This window comes from Lygodium microphyllum, chromosome 5, assembly GCF_053477565.2.
Source record: "Lygodium microphyllum isolate KBCC chromosome 5, Lygodium_microphyllum_v1.1.10, whole genome shotgun sequence".
NCBI lineage: Eukaryota > Viridiplantae > Streptophyta > Polypodiopsida > Schizaeales > Lygodiaceae > Lygodium > Lygodium microphyllum.
Genome location: NC_141139.1, coordinates 90476867 through 90490990, shown reverse-complemented (window position 1 = coordinate 90490990; position 14124 = coordinate 90476867). Strand labels below are relative to the sequence as shown.

Here is a 14124-nt window from a genome sequence, read left to right as displayed (position 1 = left end):
ATCATACGTGACATAAGGGTTTTATGTATATTTTCTTGCTCTATTGGTTTCTCCACATGGCAATAACATCATTGGTCAGTACGTAGTTGTCAAGCTATGTGATCTTGGGATTCATATGGGAGTTATGTCTCTATTTCTCCATACTTTGAAAGATTAGAGATTTTTAGTACCACTCTCAAGGTAGCTTGAGGAAGCTAGGCTAGGTTGAGAAGGGGGTGGTCCGTTGGTAGGCTATGAAGTGCTATTATCAAAAATGGCATCTAGACTAGTAGATGCCCCATTGCGCTGAACACGATACGGGGCTTTGAGAGGAAGCTTCTTTGCTACTACTTTTCCTAGCCATCTTTCATACATAGCAACATAGAGATAAACATATAAAGATGTTAATGAAAATAGGGATTTGAAATTTGTGGAGGTAGACTAAAAAGGCACAGATAGATATACAAAGATGTTAATGATATCAATGGATGGAAGGACACACAAAGATGTCAAGGGAAATGGAATAATTGAGTGTAAAGGGAGAGTGCATAGACACATATAGATTAATGGTGAGCGGGAGAGGTCAAGATAGGTTGGATAAACACAAAGAAAGCTCAATAAAGCTATAAGAGAGTAGTAAAATGGAGAAGGAAAGCCTAGAGTGAAAGGACACCCTAAAGTTCTACTTGCCTATGTGTTCTGAGTCACAAGAGGATGGTGATATGCTTGCCAAGGACTTATCCTCTTGGAGTGAGAGCTCTCATGTTCATCAACGAACAATTGTGACATGGACACATGCTCCACATATTGTTCCATTGATATTGGCCATAAAACTTGTGGCACTGCACACTATTTTCCTTCGCAAAAAAAGATGTTAATACTGTATACATGAGTTTTGCTATATGCACTAACCTTGTTTTACTACTCTCTTGCCTTTGAGGGGGTCTTTAGTTTCACAATGGATTGAAGCTTTGTCGGTTTTGGGATCTAAGGCAGCATTCTATTTTGGGTCTAAGGCAGTGTTCTACTTTTCTGTCTCTTCTAGCTACACACCATGGCAATTTTCACCTCCTCTCTTCTAAATTTGTTATCTTTTGCATAATCCCTCCTGGAGGCAGCTGAAGTAAATGTAGCACTAAGACTATTCTTCATTGCATGCTTGCTAGAAGTCAATTCAATAAGATGTTTTGAGTGACGCCTAATATAATGCGCCCTTTTTAATTTATAATCAATAAAACAACTAAATCATCACTTATAACATGTTTTGAGTGATGCTTAATACTATGCACCCTTGTTAACTTATAATCAATAAAACAACTAAATCATCACTTATTTCATAAACAAAGATAAAACATTTTAAACAGGGCTGGATGTGCCTTAACATGCAGTTTCAAAAATTTTAAGATACCTTCTCAACATTAAAATTTCATTTATCTATTTGTTATGTGTATCACCTTATAACAAATCACGTCATCTTATATTTTCACAACCATTATTTTACAAACAATGTGTTCCCAGAACAGTCATTTCCCAAACCATGCTCCATTTTTGTATTCAAACTGCAGCAATGTCTTCAGTTCGGCACTTTGCAACTGGATTGATCTTGCCTGGATTTTCTAAACCCCACCAAAAATTGATTAGCATTATCATACTACAATTTTTTAGAAGGAAGACCTTGACACACTCTTGCATACTAGTAACAGACAAGATCTCTCTCCATATAATTGGGCTGTTCGTGCTGGATTCACATTGATTGACCATATATCCCATTGACCATATCCTAATGAAAGCCGTCAGAATGAAGTGATGTTCTGTCATACAAATGGCCAGTAAAAGATTCAAAACCGGGCGAAACCACCCAGTTCTGTGTTGGTATATTGCACAACAGTCGCCTTGCTTAATGCTTGATGATACAAATTTCAAAATTTGCAAAGCACCTGTATGTTGTCTTGCTTCTCATTGGGCTGCCTATATGGAGTACACACGGTATTTCATATACAGTGAGATTTACAAACTTGCAGATGTACACAGAACCAAGTTACCAAACAAATTATACTACACCCACATCATTTGAAACAGAGATTGGCATAACCAAGTAAATTACAGTAGCTTTTTGTTGCAGTAAAAACATGTTGCAGGTTAACTGAATTAGCTTGATTGCATAAAGGCACACCTGCAATCTGTGGCTGATGGGACAGTGATAGTGTTACATTTTCCCCCTGCAATCTGAACTTCCACATAAGCAGTCCTTACTAAGTTCCTCAGTAGCTGGTGGACCATAGTCAAAAGTAAGTTCCCTCATAGGGGGAATTATATCCATAGAAAAAAACTTGATTTGACAAAACCTTGTATCTTCATGCTCATACAAGACCTTCTGAGGCAGAAGATTAGGCATGCAACTGTGATTAATGAAGCGAGCCACATTTCCAGTCTGACTTGCATCAATAACATATTCAGCTTTTTTAATTTCTGGCATAGCACTTGAGGATGTGCTGTCTGGGAAAGTACTTGAAACATCACCCCACCGAGGTACAGTACTGGGCAATCTCCACACATCTAATATATGCTCTTTCTCTTGTACTCTGCTCATTGCATCTTGACCCACTATTAACTTGCCAGTGTATTCACACACAAAACTGCCTGCAGGTATTGTCTCCAGACTGCGCAGACCCCACCCTCGATCTTGAGTTTTGAAAACCTCTAGGCGAAACTTGGATCCCTTTTGGGGTCCCCTGTTGTGGCAGTTGGATGGACATGCACAAAGCCTTCCACACTCATAGACCACACCTTTTTCCTTCACAAGAATCCCTCCAGTGATGTATGGACACTCATCTCCATTCATTGTAAGGCAGCTACAATCAGCACCGCAGGGGCCTTTGCAATTGCACCCACTAAGTGGCTTCAGTTTCCCAATATCATCCGGATAAACCATCACCATAGTATACTCAAAGCTAGCTGGACCTTTATCCTCATCAACTGTGTTAGCAACACAAACAGGCTGACTTTCTTTTCCTTTCGAGATATCTTTTACAACCACATCCTTGCGTGATGAGGGTGATTGACTTTTGAGCTCATTCGCTAGAGTTACCCAGTATGATCCAAGCTGGGGCTGTCCAGGAATGCGTTCAAGCCTAAAACGGTATTCATCAAAACCACCAGATCCTTTAACTGTATAGGTCTCCTCAACTGTATAAAGACCATCATAGATGTATATTTTTCCAGAAAAACTGTTGATATCCTTTATCCCCCTGATTACTCTAACTGGCACTTTAAATCGTCTACTACCATCCATTGCCAAGTTCCCCCTTTCAAGCTTCTGGTCATCTGTCTGCTTGTTGTCTGCACTCCTCCCGCCTTGCCCAGCATAGATTAGTTGTTCTCCACTGTCGTTACCACCATCTTGGCCGACATTGGAGATAATATTAATAGCCACTGGAATATTCCATTCTGTTTCTTTAGCAGTTAGGTACTCAATTCCACCTTGGAGAGGAGCATGCATCTTTATGAAAGAAATCTCAGACCTGAAGAAAAAAGCATCTCCTACTTCAACCCCAGGAATGGAACCCTTCATCTTTTCACCCTGCCCAAATCCCTTATCTTTCAGCATGGACATTCCTGTCAAATCAGCCCTGCCTTTAACGTGCTTACCCATTTTCTCCTCATCTTGCACTAATTTACGGCGTGTTGCATCAAACAGCCTCAGTGCCTCTCTCACAGAGCTAGAGCTTATATTTTCAGTTGCAGCTTTGTTTGCTTTCTTGTCAGCAGAACGCCTGACCTTTTTGGCTGACTCTAAAGGTGTTGAGGCCTTGCTTTTCCGCTTAGTAGCCTTAGGTGTTACATCCTTTTCTTGAGACTGAGCTTGTGAATCTGCTTCTTGTTTCTTGCCTTTCGGTGAGGGTTGAACAACACCAGAAGTCTTAGGCCCTTTTTGGGCTTTGTTCATGGCCTTTGTTTCCTCTGGTACCCTTTTGGCCTTCTTCCCATTGTCATTAGGTTTGATAGTGTCAGCAGACACACTTTCTTTAACAGTAGAGTTGCTCTTTCCAACCTCTTGTTCTGGCTCAGATTCACCACCTTGAGACCTCTTGGACTTCTTGCTAGTATCATTGAGTTTGACAGTGTCCAAGGGAGTACTTTCTTTTGGACCAGACTTACTCTTGGCGACAACTTGCTCTGTCTGAGGTTCAGCATCTTGAAGCTTAGAAGATGAGATTCCCTTCTTCTGTTCCACATTTTTCTTCACCATATCTGGAAGATCCCTGACAACAGCTGGCTTAGGGCGAGGAGCTTTCTCATTAGACTGTTTAGGCAACACTTTTGGGGAAGGAAAATCGCCAACCTGGGACTTCCCTTTAGCTTGCTGAACTTTGGTCTTGGCCTGTTTCAAGTTCTCACTCTCTTCGTTCTTTTGGTTATCTAGATCTAATGCCTCTATGTGGTTAGAAGGAATACCATCACCACCATTCTTTTCAGGCGAAGATGCAGTGTCAACATTACCACTGTCTTTATTAGCCTTGTGATCAGGACCATCGTTTTCACTAAAGTCGTTTTCTTCCTCAGATTTACTGGGCTTCTGCTGCTCCAGAGGTTTGTGGTCCAACTTTGAAGCATCATTCCCTGTCTCAGACTTCAGGACACCATTTTCCTTGACAACAGAAACAATATCAGGATAATCCCTGATTGCAGAAGGTCTAGGCTTCCCATTTCTCATTCTCCAGCGAGTATGCCAATTACTCAAGCTATTGGATGAGGCTTCAATGTCCATGTTAGAAACCCCATTTAACTGTTCTTTAGGTATTGAAGGATCCAGAAAGACCTCTCCTGAAACAGCTGCAGCAACTAAATCCATTTGAAGATATAACTACTGCATAAAAACCCTCGTAACCTGCTACCTGGCAGGTAGAAAAAGTAACAAGTCAAAAGATAAGCAAAAGCACGCTGCCAAAAAGCGCAAGAACTGAGAGATGATGGCTCACAACTTACATATTACGGAGGCCCCATGGAAGCTTTTCAGAAGGAGCATCCACGAAGGTGAATCTCCGAAGAAATCCAACTGGATCACCAACTGCAAGGGTTGTAGAAATCCAACTGGATCACCAACTGCAAGGGTTGTACTGATGACAAAGGGTTTCCACCGGAGTTGTGGAGAGCTTCACTACAAGATGATCGAGGGAAATTCCCGACAGCAGGGATGCGAATGCGAATAACACTTAGCAGCAAAGGGATTCCCAGCAGCAGTGGTGCAGAGCTGTGACAAACCTTCACAATGCGAGGATGCAAAGGTGCACCGTACTGCAGCACCGGAGAACCATGCAAAAAGCTTCGTGCCACTGCGTACTCGGATGCACAATGTTAGTACCTGTTACTACCCCTTGGAGGGAAAGGGGGGTATATATATCACAAGAAAACCCTAGCTTGCTGCAGAGTTTCCCAATTAACACAGGCTGCTCCTGCCTCAGCTATTCTAATACCTGCCACCGTGTCTCGAGGAAACTCGATCAAAGCTGCTACAGGCTCATCAGCAGTTTGCTGCGGCAGGAGAATGAATGACAGAGAATGCTTAAAAAAGCTAGGGTTCTGTGGTCTCGGGCACAGACGGCCTGGTTCGCTAGGGTTTAGTTGAATGCATTGAATCCTGTGTGCGACCGGAGCTGGCTGAGCTTCGTCCTCTTCTCCTTTATGTAGGGCTGGACCCTCTCTCCTCTGCGTCGATCGATGGAGATAGGGTTTCACGAAACGATCTTGATGTGCATACGCAGTCGATCTTGAGATGAAGCCACCCACGTCTTAAAACACCACATGAAGCCCCGGAGCTAAGGCGACATGTATAGATGTCCAATAAATAAGAGCTTGCGAGATGTTAACTCATCACGCGCAAAGAAGCAAAGCTCACTAGAAACATTTTGGTAACATGTCCTAGGCGTTTCACTTTGGGATTGGGCTGGCACGGGCACGGGCAGGTGGGCGGCGGGGCCATGCAGGACTGCTCGAGTGAGGGGTCGTGCGTGCAAGGTTTCATGGGCACCTTGTGCCACTATCGAAAGGTGCTCCATGTGCACCTCATACCCTCCCCCCCCTCGCGCAAAACCTTTTGGTAATAATACTAGAATATCAAATCTAAGGCTAGGTTCACACAAAGGTGGCAGCACTGCAAACCATGACCAACCTTCCACCTCCTTTTTGTGAACAATAAAGCTTGAGGCACAATGTGCTACAAGAAGGTAAAGAGAGGTTTTTTCTTAGTGCCAAGGCTCTTCCGAGGGGAAGAGGTCAGTAGAAAGAGGGTAGGTCCGGTGGAAAGAGAAGGGAAGTCTCAACCGTTTGGGAGATGCCACATCAAAAGCATGCCCCTTTGATATATCATTGCCGCCACTCATCTGAACCTAGCCTAACTTAAAATTTGGAGGAATTTTTTAATCAAATTATGTTTCCTTTTTTCACAATTGAAAAAAAAGACCACATGAAACATTTTTGTAACAATTACAAAAACCTCTAATTCAAAATTTATATGAATACTCAAAAGGCATCACTTGGCTAACACAACCCCCCCCCCCCCCCCAAGGCTATGGTGTATGCGAGTTTGGAACAAGAGAATTCTAGTTGGGGAAATATTTTCAACAAAGGACTTAATTTTATTGGTAGAGATTTAAAAAGTTGCTAATCTCTCAAAAGGTGTCTAGAACTCATAAGTACTCTTCTTAAATAAATGTAAAGCGTATCCATGTTAAGTAACACATCATTATGGTAACACAGTATAATGGAGAGAATTTCACGCATGGAAAATTTATTGCAAGTGACCTAGGCATTATAAGGGCTAGCCACATTGCCTATCCCCATGCAACTCATTACATGTGAGGTAGCCAAAGCTTTGATCACCAAACTCAATGCAAGCAACAGTAACATTCCCATGGAAGAGAGTGTTGAGCACAATGGCACTCTAATCAAGAGGAGTGAATCTAAGGTAGGAGGAGAAACTAGGACTTCACCAAATTAACAAGGCACAATTCAAGCTCTAAATAATCTTTCCATACATGCTTTGTTGGAGGCATCGAGCGAAGTTAGGATGTATCAAAATTGTGAAAACTAGTGAAATCCCAAGCTCAAATACAATGCTCAAGCTAGTAGGCTTATGCAATGTTTCTTTAGATAGGGAAAATACATCTTCAATGTTTATGATTATAATGAAGCCAATCTTAGAAGGAGGCAATGGTCTATGCTCAAAAAATTATGTGTGGATAAATGCTTGTTGGGGGAAGATCTCAATACGATCTTGGAGGAATGTGCTACTTCCAGTATTGCTTCCAAAGCACGAGGGAGGATTTGACTATATGGGATTGATAACATTCACTAATCTCGATAAATTCAAAGGATAGGGATAGGCATCATCCTTTCAAAGCTTCCTTGATCTACAAATATAGGAAGCTTTAGTAACCTTATTATCTCAGTACCATTGTTTCCACGACAATTTGGTCTCATTAGGACTATTACTCCATTGCACTCCAATTCCCTAAAATGATGTTAAGCTGATTCTATCCTAATGAATTGGAGTGTCATGATCTACTAGCTCTAACTAGTGTATAGCAAAGTTATCCAACTTATTGGGCCCACTCAAACATGTGCTCTCAATCATTAAGACTAAGGCTTCTTAGTTTTCTCAATAGGTTTGTTTTAGTTATCTAATTAAGCAACACGTACTACCACACTCTATGAACATATAGCAGTGACTCTCTATTATTAATCTATTATGTAGGGTTTGTAAACATAGCCTTTAAGCACCTGGACAAACATGTTGAAAAATAATGATGTATGAATTTAAAACCATCACTTCTACAAGAGTAGCCACTTTTTTATGAATTCAAACTATCCCATCTAGGATGGGGCATTCCAACCCTACAAGGTTAGGCTATATGTGATCACACTTCTTCCATGATTATACAAGATTTATGAGCTCAAAGCCCCACCAAGCTTCCTTGAGCTTCAAGAGCCATCCTACATTGTGGGAGCATTTACTACTACTTGGTTGTTTGTCCTATCATGTACTCGAGTGATCAAACAAAACAAAAGGTCAGTTCTTTCGGCATCCTGTAAGATGCTTAAGACTCATATCTACTTATACAACAACATGTCCTCTCTTTTATCCAACTATCATAAGCACGAATTTAGGGTAAATCAACCATCGCATACACAAATTTTAAAACAATCATATCACAAACAAAAAGCATAAGTACGAATTCAAGATAAATCAACCATCTTATACACAAATTTAAAGACAATCATATCACAAACAGAAAGCATAATCTAGTTATTAAGCAACCATGTTGTGCATGAACCTACCCTTGCTTTTATCATGTTCTTCATTCCTAACAATCAAAAGATTACCTAAAGTTAATTTAGGGTCTCTTGGGTTTTATTTAAGCTAAATTTTGGCTAGTATAACTTTTAGAAACAAAATACTGGTTTAAATGTGCTTTTCTAACACTCTTGGGTTTGTTTTTATTCATGTACTAATGTACATGTGAACATTTGCATGATTTTGAGAGAGAGAATCATGGAATTTTAGATGGAATTTAATGTGGAATCATTTCTTTACAATTGATCCAAACTTGCTTATCATTGTTTGGTCAACCATCATTATGTGGAATTATCACAACATTGAGTTGACATAGAACCATCGATATTTCAAATTATGGAGCTTCCACAACTTTCTTGGGTTGCGCTTCAGCCTTGGGATATACCTCAAGATTCGTTGATGATAGATTCATGCATGCTCTTTCTATGTTCCTTTGGGACCATGGAAACTTTTCTTTAAGATGCTTTTTGCTCGTATACAAGGGAACGACCTCCAAACACTCATTTGTTATTGCAAAGGGTAAATCAAGGCTACAACAATATGCTCAAATCTTTGAAGCTTGTTTCCAAGCCATTTGGTCAATAGTATTGTTAACCCTCAAACGAACAAGCTGGAAAATCTGGAAAATCTAAAGCAGAGAACAAGGCTAAGGCAAAAGTGGAACGAAAGACGAAGGCGCGTCAAGAAAAATATAAAAACACAAGAAGTGCAAAAAAATCCTAAATCAAGGAAAAAGACGCACGAGAAAAAGTGCAAGTCAATACTTTTGTAAAAGAGCGCAAGGCGTATCATGATTTATTTTAAGAGCGCCAGGCTTTCACCTCTGCAAGTTGTAAAGGTAGATGGGTGGTAGGACGGAAGCTAGGAAGATAGGAGGACAATGGGAGAGCAGTCGTGTAAAAAAAAGGGGATAAGGGGATGACAGCCCAAAAGGGATTTAGGGTTTTGTATATAAAGTTGAAAAGTGAATGAGAAGCTCATTCTTGTGTATGGCCAAAAGTAGTTCTCTTCTTCTTCTTCTTCTTCTTCTTCTTCTTCTTCTTCTTCTTCTTCTTCTTGCTTGCTTGTACTTGTGCTTGAGAGAGAGTGTGCGAGAGTGTGAGGGAGTGAGTGTGTGAGGGTGAGGGACCATGGTGGAGAAGCTCTCCATATTTTTCTCTCTTCTTCTCTTCTCTTCTCTTGCACGCGGCAATGGAGCTTGGAGTGTGGAGCTTGAGGATGGAGCTCGCTTGAAGCTTGCACTTGGATTGTGGAGCTACCGGAGTGCTCGGGAGAGGAGGCAACTCGATTGGGCATGGAGGTAAGCTCACTACACTTGTAGAGATGGAGAGTACGTCAATTATGTGAGAAGTAGTCATTAGTGCTCGGCTTGGAACGCTTGAAACAATAAGCGGTCTGTGGGTCTTGGTGGTTGATCGCCACCACAAGTGCAAATGTGCTAAATACTTCACATTTCTTTAACAAAAACACTCGTTTGACACTTTTTGCATATTAATCTTTCATGACTACTTTACGTTATTGCGCGAAGCTACTGTGAAGCAACTACCGCATGATAACTTTGCTTGACAATCCATTTCTCCTCTCTCTCTCTCTCTCTCCACTTTTTTCTATTTGTTTCTAATTTGTTTCTTCTCTCTCTCTCTCTCTCTCTCTCTGCCTTTTATTTTTGTTTATTCTCTAATCTCCTTGTTCTCCCTCTCTCTCACTCTCTCATATCAAACATAAAAAGTAATTTATAAAATTTGTAATATAAAATGCTAGCTATACATACAATCTCTTTTATACATCAAACTTATAAAATTTCATCTATACACAAAGTTGGTACTAATTGGACCTTACATTGAAGTTCAAGTCAAACTTTCCTCTCTCTCTATCTCTTCTCACCCCTCTCTCCCTCTCAAATTTTTCTCACTTTTCTCTCTCTCTCCCTTGATTTTTTTTCCTTCCTCTCCCTTTTCATATTTTCCTCTCTCTTTCTAAAAAATTTTCCCTCTTGCTCTTCCCTCTTTTTTCTCTCTTCTCTTTTTCTTCCCTCTCTCTCCTCCCTCTTTTTTCTTTTCATTTTCATTTTCTTCTTCTTCTCTCTCTCCTTTTGTTCCCTCCCGCTCTCTTCCTACTTTTTAAATTTTCTCTCTTCTCTTTTTCCTTCTCTCCTCCTTCATCATTGCCTCTTTTCCTTCTCTCTCCCTCCTCTTTTTTCTTTCTCTCTCTCTCTCTTTCCCTTGTTTATTCCTTCTCTCTTTTCTTATCCCTCTCCTTTTTTTGTTCTCTCTTCTTCATTCCCCCCTCTCTCCCTACCTTTTTTGTTTTCTTCTTTTCCTCTTCTTTTTTTCTTCTTCTCTCTCTCTCTCTCTCTCTCTCTCTCTCTCTCTCTCTCTCTCATTTCATCTCTTTCCTTTCCCCCTCTCTCTCTTCTTTTCCTCTCTCACTTGCCCCCTCTTGTTTTTTCTTTTATTCTCTCTTGGTTTATTTGTTCTCTCTCCCCCCTCTTTCTCTTACCCTCTCCTCATTTTTCTTCTCATCTCTCTCTCCCCTCCTCTTTTTTCTTTTCTTCTCTCTTTGTTTTTGTCTCTTGGTTTTTTGCTCTCTCTCTCTCTCTCTCTCTCTCTCTCTCTCTCTCTCTCTCTCTCTCTCTCTCTCTTTTCTCTTACTCTTTTCTCTCTCTATATTTTTTCCCTCTCTATTTTCCTCTTTCATCTCTTCCTCCCCTCTCTCTCTCTCTCACTATTTCCTCTCTCTCAAATTATATCCTCTCTCTGTCTCTTATAAAAAATTATATAAAAAATGTTTAAATTTAAAAATGGTACATGTCGCCCCCACTGGTTGTCGGGATAGAACCTACGCAGAAGTTGGGCATGAAATGCATTATGAACACAAATACTTTTTGGCAGGTCGAGTTTGTATGTGACTTCATTCAGCACTTGAGTGATGTGGTAAGGTCCATAGTAGTGGTGATTGAATTTGGGGCTCATATTCTTTGGGAGTAACATATGCTTGGAGTTGACTAGGACCATGTCTCCCTTGGTAAAGAGTACGGCCTTTCACTTCTTGTTGGCCTATTCTATCATGGTGATTTTGGTTTGTTCTAAGCTGTGTGTAGCTACGACATTGGGATCTCTCCATTTCTTCAAGATTTCTTCTGCATCCTGATCTTTAGCTTTGGCTGTTTCTTCCTAAGGCTAAGACCAGGGGTGTGATGACTTCTTTTCCTGTAGCTAACTCAAAGGGTGTGTAGCCTGTGGTTGAGTGGATTGAGTTCTTGTAGTGAAACTCGAGGAGATCAAGGTACAAGGCCCAATCCTTTTGGTCCACCTTGGTGTAGCTCCTGAGATAATCTTCAATGCCTTGGTTGACTCACTCTGTGTGCCCATCTATCTTGGGGTGGAAGGAGGATGAGAATCTCAACTGTGTTTCTAAGGTCTTAAAGCGTTCCTTCCACATGTCACTCATGAATCTTCCATCTCTACTGACACTATGGCTAAGGGTAACCCATGTAGTTTAAAACATGCGTGAAGAAGAGGCGGGCTACCTCCTTGGCATTCAGTGGTGGCTTGGCAGGTATGAAGCAAGCTTGCTTTGAGAAATAGTCCACCACTACAAAAATGATGGTGTAACCATGGGATTCAGGGAGCTCCACAATGAAATACATGCTAACTACATCCCATGGTTGGCTAGGTACTGGTATTGTTTGAAGTAAGCTTGTTGGCTTGGAGTGTGGTGCCTTCACAAGTTGGCAAGTAGGACATGTGTTGATGTAGTCTATGACTTCTTTCTTCATGTTGGGCCAAAAGAACTACTTTTTGAGTACTTCAAGTGTTTTGCTTTATCCCTTATGCCCACCTAATTTTCCATCATGCACTTCATGTGAAATGACTTTCTTCAGTTCCAAGCTGTTGGGAATGTACAATCTCTTTCCTACAAATAGAATTCCCTCCTCTAGGGTATACATGTCATGTAGTGTCTTGTCAACTTTCACCTATTCTATAATCTTGTGCATGTCTTGGTCATGTTCCAAAGCCTCCTTCGCTAACTCGAGGAAGTTACTGCTGACCACACTGACGGCTTTCAAATCAGCTTTGCAACTTAGAGCATGTGCTATCTTGTTGGTGGATCTTGGCTTGTGTTTGATCTCCAAGTCAAATTCTTCTAGGAAGTCGAGCCATTGAGCTTGTTTGGCAGACTACTTCGGTGGGACTGGAAGTATTTGAGGGATATGTTGTCTGTGAAGACTACTGTGTGTTTGTCTTGGACATAATGCTTCCATTTTCTAAGACAGTGAATTACTGCTAGCATCTCCTTCTCATGTGTGCTCCTTTTGGTTTCAGCATCTGTGAACTTCTCGGATTCATAAGCTATGGGATGGCCATCTTGCACTAGCACGCCCCCAATGCCATAATCTGATGCATCTGTGGAGATCTCGAATGGCTTGGCAAAGTTTGGTACTTTGGGCATGGGTTTGACTCATATATTTCATCACATAATCTCAAAAGCAGTCTGCTTCTCGCTTCCCCATGCAAACGTGTTATCTTCTTTGGTGAGTGGGATAGCAGTGCGGTGATGAAGCTATAATCCTTGATGAATCTTCTACAAAACACCATGAAGCCTACAAACTCTCGCACTTCCCTCATAGTCCTCAACATAGGCCAATTCTTTACGGCTTCTACTTTCTTGGAGTCCACTTTGATGCCAGCCTCTCTTACAATGAGCCCTAGGAATTGTAATTCCTTTACTACAAACTCACATTTTTTCGGCTTGGCATATAGATTGTGTTGTCTCAGCTTCTCAAAAACTAGGCATATTATCTTTTGTTTCCTCTAGAGTTTTACCATATACCAGGAGATCATCGATATAGGTAATGATGAAAACATCTATTTGAGGCTGAAAGACTCCATCCATGAGGCCACAAAGGGTTCTCGGCCCATTACTCAATCCAAAACCTAAGATTAGCCATTCAAAACTGCCATATCAAGTACGAAAAGCTGTTTTGGGGATATCTTCTTTCGTTATGTGAATTTGATGGTACCCTAACCTAAGGTCTATATGGCTAAAGTATTTGGATCCATTTAGCCTATCTAAGAGGTCTTCAACTAGGGGCATGGGATACTTGTTCTTTATAGTGATCTTATTAAGGGCCCTATAGTCTACACATAGTCAGAGTCCGCCATCCTTCTTCTTGACAAACAACACTGGGGCACCGAAGGGGGATTTGCTAGGGCAGATGAAACCTTGCTCTTCCAATTCATGTAATTGTTTCTTCAACTCCATGAGTTCTATGTGATTCATATGATAAGGGGATTTAGTCAGGGATATGTCTACCTCAGCAATCCATTTCTTCAAAACCAACCCATCTCTCTCTCCTTTGTACTTGTTGGGTTGGGGCATTTTTAACTTGCCACAGTCGTCTTTTGAATTGTTGCTCTCCTCCTCTTCTTTATGGTTGTGTCTTTTGTCCTTCTTCTTACTTCTTACTTCCACTATCTTCTTCTTGTCTTTTCTTGTATCTTATGCCCTCTTAGAAGTCTCCTCTCTTCCTAACCTATCCATCTCCTCTTTGCAGTTTGTGTCTTCTCTCCTCTTCTTGTTGCTATAATGCCCACTCTCTCTATAGCCCTGCACCACTTCTAGTTTTCTTCTCCTTTCCTCTTCTTCCTCTTTCATCTGCATGTTCCTCCAAATTGAGTCCCATAGGCTTGACATGCCCTCCAACTACCTCTCTAGTTGGGCTACCTTCTCCTCTTGAGCTACTCTCCATTCTTGCCCTTTGCTCTTCTTCCTCTCTTCCATTATTGGGA

General features: G+C 41.1%; 1 protein-coding gene and 1 pseudogene across 1 annotated transcript; both read right to left on the bottom strand.

Annotated features, from left to right (window-relative positions):
* Positions 1 to 1505: 1505 nt before the first annotated feature.
* LOC148036127 (histone-lysine N-methyltransferase, H3 lysine-9 specific SUVH3-like) lies at positions 1506 to 5836 on the bottom strand. Its single transcript, XM_087678120.1, has 2 exons — positions 4966 to 5836; positions 1506 to 4874 (listed from the first exon to the last, which is right to left on the bottom strand). Exon 2 carries the CDS (start codon positions 4829 to 4831, stop codon positions 2186 to 2188), a length of 2646 nt encoding a protein of 881 aa, XP_087534246.1. The 5' UTR covers positions 4832 to 4874; positions 4966 to 5836; the 3' UTR covers positions 1506 to 2185.
* LOC148036126 (putative polyamine oxidase 5) overlaps positions 4871 to 14124 on the bottom strand; it is a 52596-nt pseudogene continuing 43342 nt past the window's right edge.

Coding starts and splice junctions, on each gene's coding strand:
- LOC148036127 (XM_087678120.1), bottom strand. CDS start 4,831: ATGGATTTAGTTGCTGCAGCTGTTTCAGGAGAGGTCTTTCTGGATCCT.